We start from the raw sequence: 27,071 nt of genomic DNA, 5'->3' as shown, positions 1-27,071 counted from the left end.
TTAAATGTATTATTACCTTGGCTCAATCCTGTTCTTCCCCTTCCATCTTTCCATCTTCCATCTTTCTACACAGGATTTATCTTCCTCTCTTCAGAAAATGCCTCCTAATATTCCACTATCAAGAAGTTTCCTTGGCTTATTTCATGGTTTTGTGCCAAGATAATAAAATGAAAAAGTATTTTTCAAGTAGCCAAAATGAGTTCTCCTGGTGGAACTTTATTAGGAGTACCCTTCCTTTCCATTACTTCAATCTTCAAAATGACAAACTGAAAATGTTCCTTTACCCAGGTCCCTGCCCAACTACACTCTTGCAAGAATATCCATCTTCTCTAGCTTAACTAAACATTTCCCAAGTGGCACTACAGAAAATCCATGCTCAGAGCCCTGACAGGAAATATAAAGACATCAAATATCATCTAAGAAAAGGTCAGTAAGCAGGTCATTCCAGCACAATCTGTTTTTGGAGAACTCCTGTTGCAAATTATTCCTTTAACCATTGACTACCTTCATGTCTTATATTATCCTTTCTATCAGTTTATGTTGTAGTGTCCAAAGAGCACTGTGATTAGCAGGTCTGTAATTTTTCTTTCGCTCAGTCCTCCCTTTCTCCACAGTATATCAGCCCCAAATACACAGAGGGCTGTCATCTTGTCCCCCTCCACCTTCTTTTCCCTCACAAATATCTGAAAGAGTCCACCTCACCCTCCTTTACAGACCATGCTCCCAGAATTTTGAAGAGCGCATGATACCTTTTGGTGATCAAATGTAAACATGACTGCATTCCCACTTATCTGGGATGTTGGGGAAAGTAGTGGGGTGAGGGAAAGACCCCATGGAGAGGTGTCATTTTGCTCTCCAATGACAGGAAATCTGCCCTGGTATCAGAGGGTCACAGCTCCTTCTCCACCCTTACTTTCCTCCCAGGCAACACTCTTTAAACCCAGGGACAGCTTCAGCTGGATGATCAAAAGCTTTTACTGCCTGAGAGCAGCACAGCTGGCTAGCTGATAAAAGGGATGCTTTGCACCTGGACTGGACTGAGAGGATACAGGGCCATAAGGCAAGACATAGACATACAGTGTGGAGGAAGTAAATACAGAAAAGCACATGGAAAAATTTCCTCAGTAAAGGGAGGATTGCATGAGATTACGAACCACTTGTATTCAAAGTAACGTAGTATACTTTTTTATTACACATCGCAGAATGGTTTGGGTTGGAAGGGACCTTAAAGATTAATTTCAACCCCCTGTCATGGGCAGGGACACTTCACTAACACACTGTAAGTTGCAACTTGATGTACTTATTAAAAATCTATGTAATCCAACTGGCAGTTTCATATGCCATGCCTTATAATTGTAAGATTAGTCATCACTTGGTCCTTCTCATTTCAGCATATTAAATTGTGACTTTTGCTTCTAACCGCTTATGATAATGTACAGTTACACTAATTCATTATCATTAGACAATATCCCTCTGTGCTCTCCAATATCACTTCTATAAAACCAAAAGGTATTCTGTTCTAGGTCCACATCCATGTGATCTTCAAATTTGACCCAATGATTACTGAAAAATTGCCTCATTTACCTCCCATGATTGCTCATAGAGCAAATTTGGCCCAGTGTAGCTTCTGGCAGCTGTTACCACTGACAAGTAAGGTGTTTCATCCATGAGCAATCTGCATGTGGCACAGGCAGACACAGGCAACCTCCCCACACAAGCTTTGGCCTTAAATAAAGGGTCCTTCCACAAGTGCCCATTTTGCCATCTTCTTTCTGCCATAATAACTATTCCTGATCAGAGGCACCTGCACTGCTTTAAAGAGAGTGTGTGCACCCAACAACCAAAAAGACATTAGATATGCCAACAAATGAATGCTTATGCTACTGATGAGCTGGATACTGACTTCCTAAATCTGAGCTACTCCATCAATTACTAAAACTTTCTGTGCCACAGCAACTGGAAAGGATGATGTCTTCCACCACAGTAAAAATGAAGAACTTGTTCTCACATCCCTTAAATATCCAAAACCCATGATGAACATAAGATTTCTGTCATTTTTTATCAATACTTTTGTAACAAACATTTCCAGGCTATTGGATAATGCCTTGCAACAGGGTTTGAGACTGAGGAAGCTGCAGCTTTCAGATGTGCCTTCTTTGTCCAGTGCAAAAGCAAGACAAACACAGTCATCCTATTTTAGACTGTACAGCACAAATAAATATTTTCACTGATGCCATAAAAGACTGAGTGTCAGAAATTTGATAGAAGGGGACCTTGCCTTTGCTCATACTCCCTATCTCATACAACAGCACTCTTTCTGCTCTCAAGGAGTGAGTCTGAGGCCAAAGACCTATAGCACAGAATCATGCTCCTGGCAACTGAAGAGGACAAGAGATACATAAGGACACCACTGAGACCTGAAGGCAAAAACGCGTTGTAGTAGGCAAGGATGAGATTTAGTCTCACTAGCACACCCTTAAGACCCAAAGTCTGGATGTATAATCATTTATGAGGCCCTATTATCTTCCTGCAATCTCATACTAAACAGAACACAGATCAACATAAGCAAGACAAGCATAGGAACTGTAGGGCCAGGACTGGTTAATGTATTTCCATTGCTCTAACCTAAGTTCCAATAAAGTCAGGTTCCCAAAACACTGCTCTTTGACTTCATACATTCCATTGGATTTCAGTAGCCAAGAAAAATAGGCACATTCCAGCTCCTTGGTTTAACCATCCTTCCGCCAGGGACAGACACTCTTCTCTGTTAGCTTTTTGTCAACTTCACCTCCTTCTTGTCCTCCTGCTCAACAGGTATATAAGCAGAGACGTTTCAAATTCTGCTCTGATGCTTAAGAAATTTTTTCTAGTGACTTGCTTGCTTAAATTTGAATCCTGGCCTTAGGTACACTGCTAAAGTTCAGGACCAGAGGCCAGAAACCACGTTTGTGGTTACCAAGCAACAGCACAGGCCTCAGTAGTCCCCAGAAGCATGTCTGATGTTACACTCACCCGCAATCCCAGAAACAGACACTGACATACAGCTTCCCAGTAATTTGATTAAAATACTTGCAGCTTTATACAAGTTGAACCCATTTTCAGCAGTACTGCACACTGATGCTCTTTGCCCAAAAAGCACTTGTCAGTCTGCAATATTATTTGATTTAACACTCCTCTGAAAGATCATTAGGAGGATCAGCCAATGTCCCTTATCAAGAATGGGAAGCACAGGGAAAGGTGGTGATCAGTGAAAGAACAGGACCCAAGTTTAGACATGTTTCTTGTGCTTGCTCACATAAGGAGCCAACATCAAGTTCATTAGGTCAAAGATGCACAGGGGCTTCTGTATTTGGCTCTTGTCAATTATTTCTCTCCTACAAGCAAAGTAATTTCATGTGATCTAAATCTGAAAACTACAGGAGCAAAAATCACTGCAATAATAACATATTTCAAAGTCATCCGCCTTATTCCTTCTGTTTTCTTGCTGTACACTGTCCATTGTGGATACCTTTTCCAAACTGGAATTGAGCACTATTGTAAAGGTTGCAGCTTTAGAATTTAGAATAAGGTTGCAATTAGAAACATAACTATTGCTAAAGAAATAGGTAGAATAAGTGATAAAGAAATTTAAAGTGAACATTGAGTTTTATATTTGTATCAACTCTAAAGCAACACCAGCATATCTAACCTCCAGGTTGCAATGTGGATGCAAGTAATTTTGTATCAGAAAGACACCAAATTCCATGTTCTGATTAATATCTGAAATATTGCTGGATATTACTCAAAATCTTCCACTTTTTTTTTTTTCCTGAAAGAAAGAGTCTCAAAACAAACAAGAGTAAAAGGAGAAGAAAAAAACCCCTACAACTGCACTGTCTGTCCCAGAACAAAAGAGCATTAACAGTGTTCTCATGTGTAAAGGCTCTGGTAGCAGATAAAGGAATTTTCCAGCTAATAAAAACAAACAAAAAAAAAACTCAGAAAAAAAAATCTATGGAAAACTACTTTGGTTAAAATTAATGAAGCAATTTGGTTCTCTCTATAAAAGAGATACTCACGGGATTCTGTAAAAGTACAGAATAGTTACGGCAAACAACTTAGTGTCCTTTCTGTTATGTACAATCATATAGATGGTCCAAGAGCTTATCTTAAAGCAAAAAAAAAAAAATTCAAATATTTTTCTTCCTTGCCTGTCCAAAAAAGTACAATGGCACATCACACCTAGACTATATTATTAACTGAGCCCTGAGTCTCAGGTGGGGATCTAAAGACACAGGGAACTTTTAATTCTGGGTGATTTAGATTCACTTTGGCTGTAAGAGAACAGTAATACAGCTCTTCCAGCACAAATACAAGTGCAGCGTGATTTACTGGAGACCTCTAACACCTAACAAGATAATATTTTTAAAGATGGCAATGAACTAGTGATACATACAAGATCCAATATTTTCATGCAATCGAAAGGAAACACCAATCCATGCTAGCAATAATGTACATCAGTTATCCCACAGAAAGTTGCTTAAGCTGTTCTGTGCTCCTACGATTGCACACTGACATGCTTTAACATGTCAACACTCACCATCAAATAGAAGTACTGCCATAAGCCCCAACAGGAAACCAGGGTTCAACACGTTATATGCAGTGAAAAGCTTACAGAAGGGAAAAGGATAAAGGAAGGTCCTCAGCAAAGAGAGAGATGAGTGAGGCAAAACATATGAAGGAGCAGAAGGAACCAATTAAGAGCCTGATAAATTTAGAACTCTTTGCTCAATAAGGATTGGAAAGCATATTTTACGTATTAACCCATGCCACATTTTTATAAACCGGTGTTATTTTAATGTTAGTACTACACTTGCATACAAACAGTCCTACTCAGAAAGGAAAAATTCTTTTCCATTTTGATTTTACTTGAAAGAAGATTGTAAACACCAGGCTGAGCACTGAAGTTTTCAACACTGGTAGCAGCAGATCTGTCTAGAGGGATGCTGCAGCTCTTGTTTCAGTGAAATGTGTCACCACTACATGAAAGATAGCTGTGTAATATTCTTTCCATCTAACATTACATCAAGTGATTCACACCAACACTCATTTCTTAAACTTAACCTTTTCGTACAGCTTATGAAACATGGATCAGTCTTCAAGCAGGATTATTATCCTTTGAGTTTTTTGTAATAAGACAATGCATAAAACTACCTTCCATTGCTTTACAAGTCCCTAGTCTTCCCTAAACCTGGATGAAGAGGCAGGAGTGGCTTTGTAACATTGGGGCTGCTCCCAGCCACATAACCCGACGCACAAACCACCTGAAGAACACACTTTGACTGCCTCCTTTCACTTTGCTCCAAAAAAACCTCAGTACTCCTCTAGTACTGTCTGTCTGATTCTGCCCACCACAAGATGCTTCAGAAGAGCATGAAGAGTGGGCACCTGTGCCATGACTTGCCTCCTGAAACGAATTTCCCCATGTTTCTGCTGCTTGCTGTCCTAAACACTCCTCCGTCCAGGCAAATGGGCTGCTTTGGTGAGTCTGGCTCCCAGCAGCACTCCGAAGCTCAGTCCAGGTGTGGAAGCTGCAAGAAGGTATTTACAAACTGCGCTTTCTGGATTTGGATCGCTGCTTGAACAGACGGTCGAATATGCTTCGGAGCAGTGCAGAGCAGAAAACTACTTCTAAAACTGTAATTGCAGATCATAGCAATGAAGCAGCTAGACTAAGAATAAACACAGCAAATGTACACTCACCAGAGCCACTATATACACATGTACACACACACCCATACACACACACACTTGGCAGTGGCAGCAGCTCAAATATAACTAGACAAAAAGCCATTTCTGAAGACGTTTCTAAGGTTACTCGGTTAAAACTGAGTCACTGCACGCTGTTGCATGTCTCATTTGAAATTCAGGATGAGGTTTAAGAATTGCCATTTTTTAAATTTCAAGTTGTTTCATAATGAAATTTGTAGGAAATTAATATAAATAATGCCTTCTCAGTCAAGTCTCACACAGATTATGTTTTGGGTCATCTATGTAACTTTTTACTAGATTTTTTTTTAATGGATCTTATCTGAATGTTTTCTCTTTTAAATATCTAAGTCTGGCACTGATACAGTTTGGCTTGTTTAGCACACCGAAACCCAGAAGTATTCATGAACTAGATAGCTCCAGGACAAATTTCCAGTATAATGCAAAAATAATTAAAACAAATGCATCATTTGTGTTTCTAGTAATTACTACAAATACTTATTTTTTATTGCCAGATATAAAAAAAGATTACTTAGTATAACATCATCCCTGTGATGACACATACATGCCAATGCAACTCCACATTAATCACAGCAGGCAAACCATCAATCAGTGCAATGTGACAACAGTTCTCCATTCTTCCTCCTCCTCTCTCTCTCTCAAAAACCTCAAAAAACTTTAACTTATCTTTGCATGTTTTGAACAAGAGGCAAAACCACTATTTACTGAACATTAGTTTTTCAAAATACAATTGCTTGCTTTCCTTCTCAGTGAGGATGATTTCTAACACAATCACTGAAAAACTCCTGCAAAAACATAATATACTTAGAGCTCAAATTCCAAACCCATTCTGAGCAAAAATACTTACAGAAAAAAAGGAAGAAATTAAGATTACCTTAGTAGTATCTGTAACATCTGATCCTGGCTAACTCTAAAGCATATGCTAATTTTAAGCCTCTTGAGTAGTCCATTGGCTTCAGTGAATCCAGTGAAAGTCTGGAAGATTAGTCAGGCACTTAACACTGCTAGCAAATGTGTAACTCTGGGATGGCAGTCAGGCCACGAGGAACACACAGAAGAATGGCAGTAGAAAATAAGGGCTAGGAGCACACAATAGAGAACCTTTGCAAAAGAATGGATCATGTGATAGAGCTCCTTTCAAGGACTACTTGAAAAGCATGTCACCACTGTGGGGAAAAAAAAGAAAAGGTATTTACTAACATACTGTTGCTTACACTGGGTCTTTGAAGTAGCAATACTTTCTCTATCCAGCTCTGCCACCTAATACTCATTCAAGTTACACGATTTTTCATTTGTTATAAAACAACGAGGGTTTTTAGATATCTTAATATCAAATTCCTAAGGCATGAGTGACAAAGTAGATTGTTATGTTTGCTCTGATCAGCCCAGCACTAGGCAAAGTTAGTGTTGCTTTATCAATTTTGACAAACTCAACAGCAAACTCAAATAAATGGTCAATCACTACTTCCCTTCCATAGGAAAATCCACACAAAAATACACCAGCCATTTCCTAAATGCTTTTATCATATATAGGCTTTTTATTTCACCAAAGCCATAAATCAGTAAATCAGGCAACGCCCTGCAGTAGGCTTTAAAAAGATGCAGGTTATGCAAGATGCACAAGTCTTATCAAAAGCTTTTATTTAAAAGCAATCCAAGAAAATGAATGTCAGTTCCTTAACTTTTATTCAAAACAAAGTAGAAAATTCTGTTAGGAACGTCTATAGAAGCATTATTGGCCAAGAAGGCCAAAAGATCCTAAATCCACGTTTCAACTTGGATCTAGCTCAGGACAAACAGCTTCTGTAGCACTTCAGTCATTATGCTGGACCTTAACTCATAAATAAAACAGTTTTGGACTAAGCCATCATCACAGATTTGATGCTGCAATCACAAAAAGATGTCTTTTTAAAAAAAAAACCAAAACCAAACCCCTAATACAACACAAATGTCAACGCTAACAGTTCATAAACAGGAAAAAGTACTGTGCCTGTTACAAACTTCCCAAAGCAAAGACTTCTATCCTAGAGTAAAGGTAAGAAAAATCAGGCAAATACTAGTAGCTCATAGCCACAGGTATATAAATTTTAAATCAATTTTTTTCTCCATTCCCTTGACGCTGACAGTTCTATCCATGCCTTTTTAGACTCAAACTCTTGCTATACAATGAAGTTAGAAAACTCCCTAAAATACAATGTCTGTGGCAATCCTAAATTTCCACTGTACAAAGGCAGTATATAATACTTGTTGCCAACAGTGTATTGGACTACAGCAGGAAGAAGTTGTATTAATATAAATGGTAAATAAACCACTTAGTATTCTGAGACTCAGTATTTGACAACAGGCTTGATACAAGCATCCTGAGATCTTGAATTTCACTTTAATTTAATGATACTGTCACTTTACTCATTCTGAAATTAAAATGTGGTGTTATATATATGTGTGTATATATATATATATATATATATAAAGATACAAAGTTTTAAAATCCCTGCCCTTTAAATATGAAAAAAATCGAGCAAATACTTCTTACGAGGAGATAGATCAAAACTGTATTTTATTATTAGTTAATTCCATCTGTGTGTTTAGACACACAGGAATTATATAGGATGCTGACAACAGCTGGAGTGGGGGAGGGGAGGTGGGTGAGAGGAGAAAGGGGGGTGAGGTCTTCACTCCAGTAAGAGACTTGTGTACCTGACTGATAAACTCAGCCTAACTTCTTCATGTAGCCTATTTATCTTCAAATCTATTTATGTCACACAAGAGAACATATGAGCATAGCAGCTGTTACTATAGCAATGAAACTGAAAATTTTGAGAACACAAAAAACCCACCCCTGAAGGATGCTCAGTTTAGCAAAGAGATGGTTTAGAGAACAGCGCACCAGTATCTCACTTCTTGGATCTGCTCAAAGTCTGCGTTTACAGAGACATTAAATCAGCTGTAACAGCCTGTTCCCCAAAGAGCACTCGGAGCCAAATCACCGCTACCTCTTACTCGGCACGACTCGGTACACCGGAGTTCCTGCTAAGTAACCCCAAACTTGTCAAGTACGCTTGAGCCGCCTGTAAATCCGGGGAAGAGCGATTCCCTGCGAAAGGCTCAGAGGTTCTGATGGCGGCAGAGAAGAGATTCGCCATAGTAACAAACCCCCCACCCGCACCGCGGGTCACAGCGGGGAGCGCGGCGAGCCCCGCACCCCCGGCAGCACGCACACCTGCCCGGCGCCGGGAGGGCGGGACGAGCCGGGAGAACTCAGGTACTTTGCTCAAGCAGCGGCAGACTGCCTCTCCGAGCACGACCCGGGATGAAACCCACCAGCAATTCCCCCAAGTGCCGTTCTCCCGTCAAACGCCCCCCGCTCCCTTCCTCCCTCCCATGCTCGGCCGGCGGCCCTGCGCCCCCGCCTCTCGCCGTCCCTCGCCCCTCGCCGCCTCCCTCCGCGGGCGCGGCGACACCGCGCAGCCCCGTCCCCGCCGCAGCCGCGGTCCCGAGGCGCTGCCGGCCGCGGTTTTACCTGCGAGGGAGCCGGGTCTCTGCAGGGTGGCGGTGGCGTACAGCTCCTGGGAGTGCTTGCTGTACTGATCGGCAGCGTGAACAAGCCGCTTGGTAGGCGACAGGGTGGCGTAAGTGCCGATGGTGGAGCTTAACTGGTGGATAGGAGAGGAGGAAATGTTAGACTGGACGGTGGGCGGGGAGGTCACTCGGATGGGGGACGGCGACAGTCCCGCCGAGGAGACGACGATGTTGATGGGCGAGCTGGTGCTGTAGGACTTGGCCAGGCGGCTGGGGGACTGCTTCGGGGAGGAGAGGCGCTGCGCGGTGGCGTAGGCGGCGCCCTCGGCGGCGGAGCCGGCCCGCGGCAGCTTGGTGGGGGAGCCGCCGGGCTGGGCGGGCAGCGGGGAGCTCACCCGCTGCGCCGGCAGCGTGGAGCTGGCGTAGTAGAGCGCGGCGGCGTGCTGGGGCTCGGGCAGGTGGAAGGCGCTGCCGTGGCTGGGCGCGAAGGGCTCCCGCGGCTGCGGGGCGGCGGGCGGCGGCGGCGGCTCCGGACCGCCCGGGTGGGCGCCGCGGCCCCCCGGGCCCTGCTGCGGGAAGGAAAGGCAGAGGCGTCAGCGGCGGCGGGCGCCCGGCTGCCCCGGCCCTGCGCGGGGCGGTGCGGACCCGCGGGCCGGAGCAGCCCCCCGGCCGCACGCAGCCCCCTCGCTGACCTCGAACCAGGCCGGCACCCGGCGCCCGCGGGATTACGGGAGTCGGTAATCTGCTAAAGCATTCCCGGCCTTTCAGGGAAAAAACAGCCGCCGGCTCGGCCCGAGAGGCGTCGAAACTCCTCCCGACGGCTGAAGCCGGCACCCGGCCGTGGGGCACAGCGCTCCGGGGCGCCGGTTCCGGAACGCGCTCGACTGCCAACCCCTAAATTAGGCAGGGTTTAGCCCCGGCTCAAATACTTACGTACGTACATGTACACAGATAAATACACCCGCGCCCCTTTATTCTGCATACATTAGAGAAGAGCGACCGAAGCCTCGGAAAAAGCCTTTAATCGAGTAACTTTCCTCGGTTTCCAGCAATCTGTGTCCCTACGAGGAGAGGCACCGCACCGGGAGCTCGCTGCCCCCTGCGGCCCCGACCTGGGTGAAGGGGCGGAGGGAGGGGAAGCCCGGGCCGGTGCACGCCGAGCCCCCTGGCAGCACGGCAAGCGGCCGCCTCGTACTTAGTTACGCGACACCAAGGGGGCGGGGGGTACGGGAGGAGCTGCCGGGGCCGGGCGCTTCGCTGGGCCGCATCCAGCGGGGAATCTGCATAGAGGAGGGGGGAGAGAGCTCCCTGCGCCGACCCGCTGGCCGCGGGCAAGGCAGCGCTGAGCTCCCTCTAAGACCAGTAATTGAGGGGGGCTGGGAAGAGGGAGTGAGAGAAAATCCTCGGGAGATACTGCCTATGAGAAATTTCGGTTCTGTGCCTGAGCCGCTTCTGAAGCCGCAGAGGATGGATCTCGCCCTTACACACAGGCGGCTCCCCCCTTTTTTTTTTATCGAGGATCTTAGGCTCAAGAGATCATCTGTGAGTCTGGTAACATTAAAATCCTCTCATAACTGCACCCCGCAGTGAGAGCTCAGCGCTCTGTTGGAAGATGCGCTGTTAGATTCAGATAGTATTTTTTTTTTCTGGTTAAGCAGGGGATTTACTTGAAACCCCAGAAAGTGCTCTGGATCCTTGGAGTTGACAGCATAGTTTGAATCGGTCTGACCCGTGCTTTGCCCAAACGCATGCACATGCCTCTCAGCTACTGATTTCTTTAGCCAGAAGAAGCTTTAAAATGTGAATAATGAATTTTGTGACTCAATTCAAAGAGGTGTTGTGAATGCCAACAGTAGCATTGTTATACATTGAATAGCAATGTGGTTCTCCAGTAGCATCCTACAAAAAAACAAGTGGGCAAAAGCATCGTGTTCCTGGTATGAAATTTGATTTATTTGCACTAGGATACTCAATAAAGGATTTGGTCAGGAACTGAGGACAACGTAACTAATCGGAGCAGAAAATAAACAAGATTCAAAATGCCAGAAATCTCTACTTCTTCCTATGTACGCCCACTGGAAATGTTTCTCTGTTTTTTTTCACTTTTGGAGCCTGCCCTTCATCTTAAATGCTTTGTGTCTGGAGGAAGAATATGTATTTTCCTAGACAGAGACAAGAAACAATGCTTCGGAGAAGCTCCTCCTGGAGTTTGTTCCCAGTTGTTAGTAGCACGGAAGAAGCTACCAGCACTGATATTGTTCAGGCTTCTTAAGAGAGCACTGCCAGACCCAAATCTCCCTGGCTTTGAGGCTTGCAGCTCATGGAGCAATGGCTTTACACAGAAATGAAATGTAAACTGTTCCACTCCAGGTGCTCTGTATGGTGACTGCCCGGTGAGCAAGGGGCTCACAGATGGAAGTAGCTGCTCTGTTTTGAGCTGGACTGTTCAGATTGCACCAGCGAGTAACAAACACCACAGCTTCAAGTACAAGTCTTGTCATTCTCAAAAATGGTCAACAAGCTCAAGTTGCTCATTTGAAAGGCTCCTAACAAAAACCAGGAAGGAAAACTGTGAGAACATCAGCAAACTTTTAAAAGCTGCTTTCACACTGAACTACTTACCGTATATGCTTTAAACTGGAAAGAAGGACTAATCTTCAGCTGACTGTCCAATAATGTATTTGACAGGAGTACAGTTTTCATTTTCCAGGTTTAGACTATATGGTAACAACTTTCATTAAACAAAAAAAAGGTTGGCATGATTTAAGACAACATGGGCAGAGCAAATTTTGCACTTAACAAAATGTCATTCAAACTAGCTACATTATCAATTGGTATTTGTTAATAAATTTTACTTTTTTGACTGTTAAGTGGCATAATAATAATAATAATAATAATAATAATAATAATAATAGTAATAATAATAATTTTTGTAATAAACAGTGTTCCAAAATACAGTCTTCTTCAATTTTACCAGTGCACCAGTTACTTCTTCCATGCACTGGTAATGCATCGGTAACTTTAACAGTTTGCTGTTGATCCTAAGGGTTGTAGGCAAGCACTGTCATCATGTATACAAAATTTCTTTTTCTAATCTACTTCTACACTGCTTAATGTGTCAAGGATTTAGAGTAATTAATTTCAAGTAAACCAGTATTATCCCATATTCCTAATAAATCTCTATAAAGCTGCAGGCATTCTGCAAGCACTAATTCAAAAAAACCCCAAAAATCCCATTTTATGATGATTTGTTATAGGGAACAAGGTGTAGTGATGGGACACAATAATTAAATGCTTAATTAAAAATGCAGTATATAGCACTTCCTAAAAAGCTAAGCATGTGCTCTGTGTGAAGGAAAGAACTTGTGGATGAACAGATTGCAATGAAAACACTAGCATGCAGTATTTTCTAGGATGTGACTAATCTCAGACCAGTCTTAAATGTACCGTGAGGTTCTTAGGTTTTTTCAAAGGGCCAAGTGTGCAGTAACATTCTCCACACATCTTTTCAGAGACAAAATGTGGTTTAGTTTTTCATTGTGTTTCTCCTGTCTGTGGCTTAAGACAGACATAAAGACACATCATTGTTCACCCTGCAATGTGACATACTTCATATGGAAGAATAAAATACAATGGTATTTTTCCCTTATTTTTTTTTCCATTTATCCATTATTTTTGTCAACCTGATAACCAAACTGTGTTTAAGCTAATAAACTAAGAGTTTCTCAGTAATTATATTCTCTACCATCATTCTATTTCATAGATGTGAATAAAAATCAAGAACTTTCTTACTACAGCCCTATGAATATCTATTCCAAGACACAGGGGTTTCATTTCCTGGCATCCCAACGAAAAGTACCCTAGCTTATTTGGATTCAATATATGGATTCTGGTATATCCTTTTTAGAAAGAGGAATGTGTGAAAAAAACATAAGAACATTAACACAGCTATAAAAATATTTTCTTTCCCATTTAATGTTATGAAGAAGATAATTTTCTACTGATTCAAAACAGTATCTTTAGAGCTTCATACAGAAAATTATTGGGAGTATCCAGTTAGGTTATAGGAGACTAGAGAACAGTGTAACTGTTGTTTGCCTGTTCATTCAAGCATTTAATGCCCGGAATTCCAGGAAATTAGTTTTTTGGGGACTGGGTTTTTTGGGGGTTTTTTTTGGTTGTTTGGTTGTTCTTGTGTGGGGATTTCTTTGTCATTGTTTGGGGTTTTTTGTGGGGATTTTTTTTTTTTTTACAATCCAATTGATAATTTATATTGGAACTTCAACCAAGAAATAGGAAATAAAAGACTGCAATATAAGATTTCTGTTCTATAGAGTAGAATTGAGAGGCTCAAATAACTGTGTTGACTTATTTATTCTGCAGGAAATTTTTCATGGATAAGGAATTACAAAATGGCTAGACAACTTTAAGTGAAACTTTGGGGTCAGCTGCTAATATTGATTCTTGGAGAATGCTCCCAGAGGTTTGAGTAAGTCTGCATGCCCATCTTAGGTCTGGATGAACTTTAGTTTAGCAGTAAATGCCAGTGCCAATTTTCAGCTCCTTCTGCTCTCTGGATCTCTTTGCCTTTATAATCTCAAACGAGTCACATCTGATGAATACTAACATAGTAATATACAGTACACTGTGGTCCATGAGGAGACCCTTTCTCTTGATTTTAGGGAGGATATTCCAAGTTGTGTAGAAAACCTCCCTCCAGGCCCCTCTGGCTTTTAACTATTGGTGTGTGTTGGTAGCTTTAGGCAGAAAACTTGTTCATCCTGACTAGGGTTTTGTAGAAACATTCCATGGGTGCAGCTCCGTTTCACAGTCTCAGTGATGCTCTGAGCTTTTTCAGAGACTGCTAGACTTGCCAGTCTGTTGAGGGCTACTTTTTTTCCTGTAAGCCCAAAGAACCTTCCATAAGACTTCACTCAAGGCATCACTCTGCTGTGGTCCAATGCCTCAATCAACACTCTTACAAAGGGAAGAAGAGGGCATGGAAATTGCATAACATTCTCTAGTCTTGGAATGCACCCTTCAGTCTTTGGCCGGGACCTATAGAAGGGCCTTTCTTCTGCAAGACTGCTTTAATGTAATTTGTAAGTTCCTGACCTGACTAGAAAGATGCTACCTATGTTCAAATGCTCTTATACAATAGTGATGCCAGGCTATACCTCTGGATCCCTCAAATATGGCCTATTCCATCTCTTTCTCCTGATTTTGTTCCATTGTTCCATTCCAAAATTCCAACACTATTAGGAAAATTTGTCAGCCTACCTGATCCTGCTCTCAAAGGTCATACATATAGATGAAGGTAGGTAATTGTAGTCTTCTACATCCACAAACAGAATTGTGTGAGATCTTTTCAGAGTGTCCAGAGATGATCCATCTCTGGTTTTAAAACAGCAGTGAATGCTGCAGTCATTACCTATGGCAGAATCAAAGCAGCATTGCAGATTTCCACTGCCATCATCTCTACTAGTGAATTCTTCTCCGAGTGCTTTAATAAGAGTAATCTGTCTTAAGATTTCATCTTGTTTCCTTTATGACAGAAAAATTCTTATATTTGGAATTTGTTTTTAAACACATTGTCATTGGCCATACCTACCAGAAGGGAAATCTTTATTGTAGCTTTTATCTGGGTCGATTGTCAAGCAGCCTGTTACCTTGTGGCTAGTTTCTGCTTAAAAACTTAATGCATTCTAGCACTCATTTGCTAGTGAGGTGTGGTGGTCTGACAAACTTGTTTCTAGGGAAAAGGAGACAAGTTAGAACACTAACTGTAAAATGGGTTTTTAAGACTTTTTAATCGCCTTTAATTTCCATATACTTTTTGTTTTTATTCTGTGCCAGCTTATTCAGTATTTTTATTCTGTGCAAAAGCACAGGTGCACAGGATAATACACAGTAGGGATTTACCTGTGTTGCTGCCACAGCCTCTGATAAGACTGCAACATTACCAACAGCTAAACAAGTCCTCATCCAGAACATAAACTTCCTTTCCTGTCCCCTTGCAAACACATGGCAGAGCATGCAGAAAACCACTCTTTTTAAATGCTATACTTAATACTACTTTGATATCTCTACATCGTAAGATGATCATTCTCAAGGTTGCACTAAACCTGGTTGGACAGTGAGTTTGAAAAGCAGTTTTCAGTGGGGAAGCAGAGTAATTCCCTGCCAGAGGAGCAGTTTTTGCTAAGAAATCCTGTCCCAGTAGTATTTAGAAGATAAAAGTTTTGTGTTCTAAAGTCGGCAAAGCACTGGAAAAACTCCATGATCTATAATGAACTCCACCAAATTGACAAAAATGTTAGATTGCACTTTGCAACACTATACAGGAAGTCTCAAGACTAATTAGTTTCTCTTTTTTATACAACTGCATTTTCATAAACTGTTCGTGCTGTCACAGCTGGCCTTGGGACTATTTACTTTTTTTTTTGCAAGCATTTGGACTATCATTCATGTTGAGAGATAGCTATATTCCTTGCACACAAATACCAAAGGAAATTATCACAATCTGAGAAGCTTCAGCTCCTGAGGCTTATTTTAATTATAACAGGTATAGCAAAACAATTCTTAGGATTGACTTTTTTTTTTCCCTGCAATTGTGGGATCAGCAATGGTCGTATTCAGAATTTTTTAATTTTGACTTTTGAATTTTCCTCTTCCTGTTTACCTCTTTTAAAACCCCTTTTATATACTTCTAATGGTATTAATTAATAGTTTATATGGCAGTTTGTTAGTATTTTCAAAATATATTTTAATTCATCTGAAGTTGTCAGGCATCTTTTGCAGCATCACGGTGTGAAAAATTATTAAGTTCTCTGAATTATTTTCCTGCAGGAATATCTATCCTCCAATGTATATGAAACTAAAAAGAAAATCTATTTTCTGTCCTCACATACCAAGAAAAACAAAGGATAAGAAATGCTGCCTTTCTAACTTACTAATTACCTTTCTGAAGGAAACCAGTTCTCTCTGAAGTTGATGGTTCATGAGAGCTTCTCAGATCTAAGCAATGTCTGATCAGTGTAATTTCAATGAAAAAAAAATCTAGGTCATTAATTTTTCCCCCTCCATAAATTCATCTTTTTCTATCAATGAGTAAAATAGAATTTATATTAAGAATATTGCTATTTCTAACCTTTACAAATCTGCACAATTTTCCTTCCTGCCTTTTTTTTAAAAAAGATTCTCCTTCCCCTCTCACTTCTACTTTGTTTTTGTTTCTGTTGCTCCCATAAACTGCTCCACTTCCATCATCTTATTTTTCCAGCCTCCTTAAAAACTGCATCACAGTCTTTCAGGCTAACCCCCAGGGTATGATGCTTTTCAAAAAAGCACAACTCCAGATTTTCCACAAGATTCACCTGGAGAAACTGGCAGCCCATGGCATGGCTGGGTGCACTCTTCACTAGGTAAAAAACTGTCTGGGTGACTGGGCCTAGGGAATGGTGGTGAAAGGTTTCATAAAGTGGGTGGCCTGCCACAAGTGGAATGCCAAAGGGATCTGTGTTGATATCTTTAACAATGGACAAGGGGATGGAGCGCACCCTCAATCAGTTTGCAGAAAAAAACCAAGCTGGCTGAGAGTGTTAATCTGCTTGAGGATAGGCAGGCTCTGCAGAGGGGTCTGGGCAGGCTGGGATCAATGGGCCAAGGCCAGCTGCATGCTGTTCAACAAGGTGAATGCCAGGTCCTGCACTTTGGCCATGACGGCCTCATGCAGCTCTACAGGCTGGGGGAAGAGTGGCTGGGAAGTTGCCAGTGGAAAAGGACATGGGGGTGCTGATACAGGTAACTGAACATGAGCCAGCATGAGCCCAGGTGGCCAAAAAGACCAATGGCATCCTGGCCTGGCCCAGCAATAGTGTGGCCAGCAGGAGCAGGGCAGTGATCATCATCCTGTACTCAGCACTGGTGATGCCACACCTTAAATCATGTGTCCAGTTTTGGATCTCTCAATGCAAGAAAGACATTGAGGTGCTGGAGCATGTCCAGAGAAGGGCAGCAGAGCTGGTGAAGGGTCTGGAGCAGCTGAGGGAGCTGGGGTTTTTTAGCCTGGAGGAAGAGAGGCTCAAGGGAGACATTATTGCTCTCTACAACTGCCAGAAAGGAGACTGTAGCCAGGTGGAGGTCAGTCCTTTCTCCCAGGCAACCACCAACAGGACAAGAGGAAATGGCCTCAAGCTGTACCAGGTGAGGCTCAGGTGGACATCAGGAAGCATTGTTTTCACTGAAGGAGTGGTCAAGTCATCATCTCTGAGAGTATTTAGAAGACATGCAGATGTGTCACTTGGGGACATGATTCACTGATGGCCAGTGCTGGGTTAATATTTGGACTCTTTTTTTACCTACAAAATTTGAAATTTAATTTTACTGTGCTTTATTTCATTTTTCAGTCTTAGAGAATAGGGAGCTTTTCTGAGAAAATTGAGAGAATAGAATATTGTATGTCTCTCAGTATCTCACAAACTGTGCAATGACTCTAATACTTGAAATCTCTTAGCAATTTAAGGCTTTGAAATTCAAATAACTACTCTCTTCTACAGAATCCTGAACTGCAAAATGTCCTGGTATCACACTGAGATGATCTGCTTTGCTAGGATGGTTAGCATCTAAACAAAGAAAATAACCAGTGCTGACTGACACAACCCAGTTAGACTTTGTTTAGGTACAGAGGCATGAACGCGTCTTGCCTAAAGTGAAGCTTAACTTTCTCCTGAGAGGCTTTGATGTCACAGTGAAAAGCACAGAAGGTGAGAGGGTTACATGTCAGAGCCAGGAGAGATGGTTTAGACAGGCAGAGGGATTTACCAAGTTTTCTTGAGTATCTGAGACAATCTTTCAAAATGTTTCAAATGTAGAGGCGACAGTCCTACTGTATGTGGTGAAAAAAAATGTTTCCTACACTTGAGATGAGGCCATAGCACCATGTGATGTATGGTATCCCAGGCAGGTTTCACATCTGGTGTCAGCCTGGCTTTGTTTCTGTTTCCTGGCACTTACTGCTTTCAGTAATGTGGCAATGCTGGCAGGTCTCAGATTTTAGGATGGACTCCTAATCAGCACAGGCACAGAAATTTGCTTTGAAAACGAAATGCTTGAACATGCTATTACCAAAATATATATGCAAGCAAGTAAGTTAATCTGGTATGCAGATCTCCTTGTTAATCAGGATTACTTTATTACTATGCAAGTCAACCCACCAGAGATGTACAAAAATCAAGATGGTAACTCCACCCTGCTGCAGGTGTGTTGAACAAGACAGAAAGTAAAGGCAGAAATTCAGGTGTGGGAAGCACCAAGCAGCTCTTTCCTGGGAGCTACTCCACACAATTTCAGGTGTGAGAGACCACGATTGCTTAGGACACATACCTGGCTGTAGCTCTGGATGGCACCTCTGGCCTGACTGCTGCGGGACGGGAGCTGGGCGGATGCTGTTTCGCCCAGGGCGAGGGTCTGGTTGCTGTGGTAGCTGGCTGAGTACTGGAAGGATCCTTCAGGTTTGGAATTGAGCTGGAGTGCACTCTGGGAGAGGAGGCTGGGCCCTGTGGGGACAGGATTTGAGAGCAGTCAGAAAGCCTCAGTGAAAGAGCATACTTGTAATATCTGTCAAGTGAGTCTTGAAATTATCAGATGTATCTGCCTTCAGATTTTCAGAATTTGACTTTTCAGTAATAAAAATACATGCATTACTTTGTTTCCTTACCACTCAGTCATCACGTTCAAACAACAGACCACACTGCTTTCTTTGCAAGAAATGTATCAATTTGACTGGTGAAGAAATTCTATGCCTGAACAAATCCAACCATACTATTTGGTAGAGAACTCCTGCTTTTCAACTCAGAATAGTTGATGAGGGTTTTTCCCCCTAAGGATAAGCCTTGTTTATTTCTCTTAATTATATCCAGTCATTCTGCCTGGGAAATGCTAACTTGTCCCTCCCTGAGCCCCCAGCACATTAGATCTATTGATTACTGCCACTGTCCTGTACACAGAGTGATGTAATACTTTGGTGCCTGTAGGGATGGATGGCAGCCTTTAAAATATTAATTGCTCTTCTCATCATGCAGGACACACCCTGATCTCAGTGGATCTTTGACAACTATTTTTCAGCTATCTTATCTTCCCCCCCACAGCACTGCATAGCAGGAGAGCCAAGTACAGGCAGCAAGCCTGAACTGGGGCTGCCAGACTGAAGGGCATGTCAGGACCATGAGCACTTTCCACAGTTATTTAGTAGGTCTGTGAAACTAAAATGTGTTCTCATCTTCATTAGGTTCACCTACAAGTGATTTTGCTTACCACGTGCACATAGCAAACTTCCCAATTTTTCCACACAGGAATAAAGTGCACCTGCAGCAAATTTGCAGATGACACCAAGCTGAGTGCTGCAGTTGCCACACCTGAAGGGTGGGATGGCATTGACAGGGACCTGGACAAGCTAGAGAAGTGGGTGCACGGGAATCTCGTGAGGTTTAACAAGACCAAGTGCAAGGTGCTGCTCCTGGACTAGGGTAAACCCTGGTATCAACCCAGGTTGGAGGATCTACAGATCCAGAGCAGCCCTGCCCAGAAGGATTCAGGGGTGCTGGAATGGCTGGACACGACCCAACCGTGGGCACTCACAGCCCAGGGAGCCAAGCCTGTCCTGGGCTGCAGCCAAAGCAGCGTGGCCAGCAGGGAGGGAGGGAGGGATTCTGCCCCCCTGCTCTGCTCTGCTGAGACCCCACCTGCAGTGCTGCACCCAGATCTGAGATCCCAGCACAGGAAGAACATCTGTTGGAGCAAGCCCAGAGGAGGGCCACTAAGTTAGATGGAGCACCTCTCCTATGATGAAAGGCTAAGAGAATTGGGATTGTTCAGTCTGGAAAAGTTAAAGGCTTTAGGGTGACTAACTGTGGCCTTCCACCACCTGAAGGGAACCTACAAGAAAGATGGAGAGAGACTTTTTATAAGGGCATGTCGTGGCAGCACTATGGTTTCACATTGACAGAGTAGCTTTAAATTAGCTGTTAGGAAGAAAATCTTCCCTGTGGTGGTGAGGCAATGGCACAAGTTGTCCAGAGAAGATGTGGATAACCCATCTCTGTAAGTGTTCAAGGCCAGGTGGGATGGAGCCCTGAGCAACCCACTCTAGATGAAGATGTCCCTGGGGGGGTTGGAACTAGATGATCCTAGAGATTCTTTCTGACCCAAGCCATTCTGTCATTCTATGATACACAGAGAGCTACATTAAAGAATACACACTTAATCCTCTCTCTGTCTTCACTGATATTAGTCTCTTTCAGTGTCTGGGCCCAGGAAGTGAAATACAAGAGGAGGAAAAAGGGTTATACCTTGGCCATTGCATGGGTTACCTTCAACCCAACAGCTGTCATGTGTAGCACACTCAGTGGCTCCACAGGGATGACAGGTTCATCTTTTGGTTAGCACTAACAAGCTCATGAGAGCACAGAAGGTGACACAAGCCTTAAGAGATGTGAAATGATTACAGTGATTTTGCTCCTACAGAACATGTGGTAAGTTCAGTTTTAAACAGACTCACAATGGAAAAATTCCAATGAATTTACCAGAAATAACTTCCAGTACATTCCTGATACAAAGGCAGTTTTTATGACCTTTAAATCTTTGCTATGAGGATGTAAAGCTGTTCCAAAAAGATTTCCACTTAGAAAATGTGCAAACAACCCCACCCCCAAATTACACAGAGAGTATTTTTTCCTCTAGCCGATTTCTCTGAAATGGCAGAACCATTATAACTGCTATTTTCCAAATCCAACCTGAACTGCCCATATTATAAACAAATCGTAGTAGGCTATGTAAAGAGGATGTGTTTGCATCTAAATGTAGACTGGGATTTTGACACTATTTCATATATCAACACAATTTATACTGCAAAATCAATGGCGTTCATCAGAACATTCGAGATATAGGACAAATTTAGAACCTAGGTTCTGGTCCCTGTGTTTTCCTTACAAGTACAGAAGGAGGTAGAGCTCTATGTATGCTCTGAGGCCAGTAAAAATGTATCACATCCACAGGAGAGCTGAATTTAATCCTCTATGGGTGCTTATAAATCCAGCCTTTGGTACTTTCTATTCCCTGGCTCTGCAAATAGCGTTTATTTAGTGTTTTCAATTTAACTGGTTTTGTTGCAAAATTTCTTCTTTAATGAAAGAAATACTTTCACAGATTTTTTTTTTTTAAGAGCATAAAGAAAATACATGCTTAGCTCTAAAAAGATCAGTAAGGTTTATTTCAATCTTTTGGATTCTGAATTTTCACTGAGAATTTTTCTGTGATCAAGTGATGAACAAGATCAAGTTCAGAAATTTCACAAAGGCATAAGTTTCCCATGAGAAGCAAAAGTTGCAAGAAGAAAGCAATTTTTGTGCATGAAAGTGTTTGTACTCATTCTGAAAGTAATTATGCTGTGACATTTCTAAAGCTTAAATAATGATTAAACTATCACATGCTATGAATGCAATATGTTTAAATTTTCATTGCATCTGGCTTTCAAGTGCTGCTTTCATATTACTGTGGCTCACTAGGGGATTTACATTGCCAACTAGAAACACATACATGGTTTCCCTGCACCATTTAGTTTAAACACTTCCATGCACTTAAAGAAACTTATCCAACCCCTTGAAAAAAAGAATGTAAAAAGTTTGGCATACATAGTTTGAAGTTCACTAAAATACTGGTTTTATTTATCAGTTTTTATTTTTTACCTTAACAAGCAGTAATGAACAATTAAAATGAACATACATTTCAATAATTACAAAGTAATTTCAGAGAGACAGATGTATATTTTAAATAAGCCTAGAATTTTAAATAAGCCCAAGCAAGTGTAGAATAGAGTAGTGGTTGCTCACCTGTAAATAGCAAAGCCCTAAATCAAGCATACAAACTAGAAACTACATTTAAGATCAATCAAAGTGACCATGAGAAAACATGAGTTTGTTTTTTAGGGACTACAAGCAGTCCCACCTTGTCTGATAGGGAAAAGATGGATTGCTTTTCTCATTAACATTCCTGAGATTTCAATCTGAAGGTAAAACCAAACCTTCTAAAGAGCCTGCAGTTCACTTAGAAGAGAAGTTTGTTTGTGTCCCGTACACTGATAGCTCTTGACAATCATCTATCATTTCTTCCAGGCTTCAATTTAAACTCTGTTCATCCAACTCTTTTTCATTTGCTTTCAGAAGAGTTAAGGCAGCTGGAAATTCTCAATTTTTTGCTATGCACTGGAAATCACTAGTTAACTGTGAGCACAATTCAGTCTTACTGGTTCCCTTAATAAGACATAATTATTGCAATTGTTCCATTTAAAACAAACACTTCGGGCTTCATAAGATTTAGTGTAGCAGATACTGATGATCTGTAGTATTGCTTTAAAATTTTGTACTCTTTGGTTTCCATTTGAGGCTATGGGGAAGACATAAATACCTGTTCTCTCTTACACTTTCACCACTACATTAAAAAAAAATTCCTTGTGAAAGAATATTGATGTTGGATTAATTAGGGTTGACAGTACCAGTTTTTCTATGATTCAGTTTGTGCCATTCTCCTCCTTTATTAAAATAGTAGAGATAAGAGTGAAAATTCAGGAAACTGAGTCAGAGCCATCATACTGCAAGAGACTCCTCTGTGGACTGACTCAAATGATGGAGCAGGGCAGAGCAATCAGCTCTAACTTGTCTCCAGTTTGGAGGACAGATACTGCAGACAATACCTTCCTCTTCCTCTTATCCTTGAGCAGAGCAGTGTGGAAGCCTCCCTACATTGCTCACCTTGGCCTCTGTAACCCAGCTCAGAAAGGAGCTGGAGGGAGAGGGTGGTGTCTTGCTTGGGACACAAACTGCACTTAAGTGGAGGACAGCTGCTGGAGCGCAGAGAAGACCAGGCAAGAAGAGAACAGAGGTACATGGAGGATATGCTTACATCAGGGAGCCAACCCACAAAGAAACTTCAGAGGTGATGGAGAGCAGAGGACCTTTCTAGGATCAGAGAAGGGAAACAGGAATTTCTTCTGTGGTTTGGAGGCTCAAGTGCTGGCAGACATTGACAGGGTTAGAGGAAAATGAGTGTCCCATTCAGGCAGCCAGGGGAGGGGGCTTTCCGTGAAGCCTTTTCCTTTCCCTTAGTTTATATTACCCACCCCTCTTACTGCCAGTTATGCTGGTTATTATATGGCTATTATTTTTTGTATTTCAAAACTTACTAATTTAAGACAAGTGGAAGACCTGAGAGTACCTTGCACACTTCAAGCCAAATGGGGAATAAGAGCAGAGGCAGTGCTCTCTTACCAAACAGAGCAGCACTGAAGCCCACACTTGCCATCTTCCTGCCTCTGACACTGCATTTGACAAAACAGTCTGACATTGCACGATGAGCCTGGTTCTTGGCACTGAGAGCACTGCATGTGGCCATCAGTGTAACCTGGTTATAGTATTTGCAGGCAACCCCGATGAGGGGAGAGAATGATGCATCTGACTCCATCTTATCAGAAGGCTAATTAATTACTTTATTATACTATATTACTCTGTATTACATTACACTCTATTACATCTAAACTGAATCTGCCAAGCACTCAACTCCGCACACAACTGCACAGAATCCGGTGACTGTCAGCTGACAGTCCCAACACACACACACACTCTTGGCCCTGATAGGCCAAGGAAACAAAACACCATCACTTTGGGTAAACAATTTCCATATTGCATTCTACTTTGGCACAAACACAGGCACAGCAAATTATAAGAAATGTTTTTCCTTTCTCTGAGGTTCAGAGAATGTGAAACCCAGAAATATTTCTGGGAAGAATTGTGCCTTGCTTTTCTCTGTGAAGAGAAATGTGGCGACACCTGGTAAGCTCCAGGCTCCAGACAAACCACAGCAGAGAGAGAGCTTCTACAGCATCTGCATGCTTCTGCCAAGGGGGAACTGGGGGAAGCAGGAGGCCAGGGTTGCAGGGTGAGCCCCATGGCACAGCGGGGACTGAGCTGTGCCCCCTGGCCTGGGAGGGACAGGGATCTGCACTGGCAGGATTCCTGCAGGCCCCTGCTTTTCCTTCTGAAAATGCAATGCACAATGCTGCAATAAGGTGCAGTGTAGCTATTTAAAAACCAAACTAAGGAAGTGAGTGGTCTTAAATGATGAGACTATTATTAATTCAAGGACCTCACAGTAGGAGCTGATTACGGGAAGCAAAGTGATGCAAAGAATCCAAGTACTACTATAATTCATGACTGGGTCAAAAGTGAAGAAAAAAATGAAATTATGAAAACATTTGTCTTTTTAATTTTCAAAAGCAGTATTTTCTCTGAAAATAAAATATCTTGCCTGTCATTTCTGCACTCTTCAGACCATGTCCTCTTCCTTCTTATATCATTCAGGGTAAAAAAACCAAAAATCAAACCAAGGAAACAAAATCACAACCTAAAAATTTAATTTTTATTTATGTTTTTAATAAATTATTCTTGAATGGCAAGTGTTTGCAAGCAAAAATATTTTAAATATAGCAGAACAACAAAATACTAAGATACTTCCCAGTATCTGCTTATACTGTTCTAGTTAAAAAAAAACCAAATCAAACCAAAACCAACAAAGACCAAAGTGCATCAACACATTGAATTTTGATTCAATGAAAAGTCATTAATGCTGACTGAAGCTTCATTGAGAGATTACAAAAAATAGGCATCAGCACCAACAGTAGTTGAAAAGACAGGAATCTTGTTAGAGAGTCAGAGCTGGTGAGTCACTGAATGTTTTCTTCCCTTTCACCTTAGGGTAAGAACTTTTCTAGTGACCACACAAGTAGCAGAGCTCACCTGAATCATAGCCCGTGGTGGTCATATGCAGAACAGTACCTCATATAAGAAAGCCAGTAGGAACTTGGGCTCCAAGGAGCTTACCAGTGTCAGAAGATAAGCAGTTTTCTAAGTGCTGAGAGACTGATTCAGTATACTGACATTGATTAGAGATGGGGGGCAATGAAGCTCATCCTATTAAATTTTTAATATTTCTGATACTACCAGATCACGAGTGATGTTTTAAAAACAAACATATTATGGAATCATAGATTTGTTAAGGTTGAAAAAGACCTCCAGGATCATCGAGTCCAACCTTTGACTGAAGACCATTTTATCAACTAAACCACAGCACCAAGTGCCACTTCCAGCCATTTCTTGAACACCCCCAGGGATCCACCACCTCCCTGGGAAGCTTCTTCCAATGCTTAACCACTCCTTCAGTGAAAAAAATGCTTCCTGATAACCAACCTGAGCCTCACCTGGTGCAGCTTGAGACCATTTAGTCTTGTCCTGTTGGTGGTTGCCTGGGAGAAGGGACTGACCTCCACCTGGCTACAGTCTCCTTTCTGGCAGTTGTAGAGAGCAATAACGTCTCCCTTGAGCCTCTCTTCCTCCAGGCTAAAAAACCCCAGCTCCCTCAGCTGCTCCTCATAAGACTTGTGCTTCAGACCCTTCACCAGCTCTGCTGCCCTTCTCTGGACATGCTCCAGCACCTCAATGTCTTTCTTGCATTGAGAGATCCAAAACTGGACACATGATTTAAGGTGTGGCATCACCAGTGCTGAGTACAGGATGATGATCACTGCCCTGCTCCTGCTGGCCACACTATTGCTGGTCCAAGCCAGGATGCCATTGGCTACCTGGACACACTCCTAGATCATGCTCAGCCAGCTGTCAACCAGCCCTGTCATGTCCTTTTCCACTGGCAACTTCCCAGCCACTCTTCCCCCAGCCTGTAGAGCTGCATGAGGCTGTCATGGCCAAAGTGCAGGACCTGGCATTCACCTTGTTGAACGGCATGCAGCTGGCCTTGGCCCATTGATCCTAGCCTGCCTAGATCCCTCTGCAGAGCCTGCCTATCCTCAAGCAGATTAACACTCCTGCCTAACTTGTTGTCAACCATGAACTTTCTGAGGGTGCACTCCATCTACTTGTTCAGATTGTTGATAAAGATATTAAATACGACTGGCTCCAATCCTGGCCACAGCTGACTGGCCATCAACTGGATGCAGTAACATTCACCACCACTTTTTGGGTCTGGCCATCATTTTAATTTTTAACCCAAGTCCAAGCCATAGGCTGCCAGTTTTTCCAGGAGAATGCTGTGGGAGAGAGTATCAAAAGCTTTACTGAAGTCCAGGTAGATTAGATCCACAGTCTTTCCCTCATAATCAAGGCAGGTCACCTGATCCTAGAAGGAGATCAGCTTGGTGAACAGGACTTGCCTTTCCTAAAACTGTTGTGGCTGGGCCTGATCCCTTGATTGTCCAGTATGTGCCATGTGATCACACTCAGGATAATCTGTTCCATAATCTTCCCCAGCACCAAGGTTGGGCTGACAGCCCCGTAGTTCCTCTTTCCAACGCTTCTTGTAGACAGGCATCCCATCTGCCAACCTCCTGTTATCTGAGACCTCCCTGGTAAACCATCATGATAACTGATGATAAATGATGGAGAGTGACTTGGTGAGCTCTTCTGCCAACTCCCTCAGCACCCTCTGGTGAATCCCATCCTGCCCCATATAGACTTTTGAGTGTCTAAGTGGCACAATAGGTTGCTCACAACTCCCTCCTGCATTGCAGGTCTGTTCTGCTGTCCATGCCTGTCTACCAGCTCAGGGGTCTCACTGTTCCGAGGATAACTGGTCTTTCTGATAAAGACTCAGGCAAAGAAGACATTAAATACCTCAACCTTGTTCCCCCTCCTGCCCGAATCCAATAATGGCATTGGCAATGC

The 27,071-nt window shown here is 42.5% G+C and overlaps 1 protein-coding gene across 8 annotated transcripts in view; it reads right to left on the bottom strand.

Moving 5' to 3' along the window:
• Nucleotides 1-27,071, bottom strand: part of CTNND2 (catenin delta 2) — a 640,288-nt gene that overhangs the window by 263,234 nt on the left and 349,983 nt on the right. For 7 of the 8 annotated variants that reach the window (XM_038129852.1, XM_038129853.1, XM_038129848.1 and 4 more), the window contains 2 exons: nucleotides 18,673-18,845; nucleotides 9,290-9,857 (listed from right to left, as the gene is read on the bottom strand). In XM_038129852.1, the coding sequence (XP_037985780.1) occupies nucleotides 9,290-9,857; nucleotides 18,673-18,845 (741 nt within the window). The remainder of the gene's footprint in view (nucleotides 1-9,289; nucleotides 9,858-18,672; nucleotides 18,846-27,071) is intronic. The other variant, XM_038129856.1, reaches the window with a different exon arrangement.

This window comes from Motacilla alba, chromosome 2 (assembly GCF_015832195.1).
Source record: "Motacilla alba alba isolate MOTALB_02 chromosome 2, Motacilla_alba_V1.0_pri, whole genome shotgun sequence".
Lineage (NCBI taxonomy): Eukaryota > Metazoa > Chordata > Aves > Passeriformes > Motacillidae > Motacilla > Motacilla alba.
Note: the sequence above shows the minus strand (reverse complement) of the source record. Positions and strands in the feature narration are given on the sequence as shown.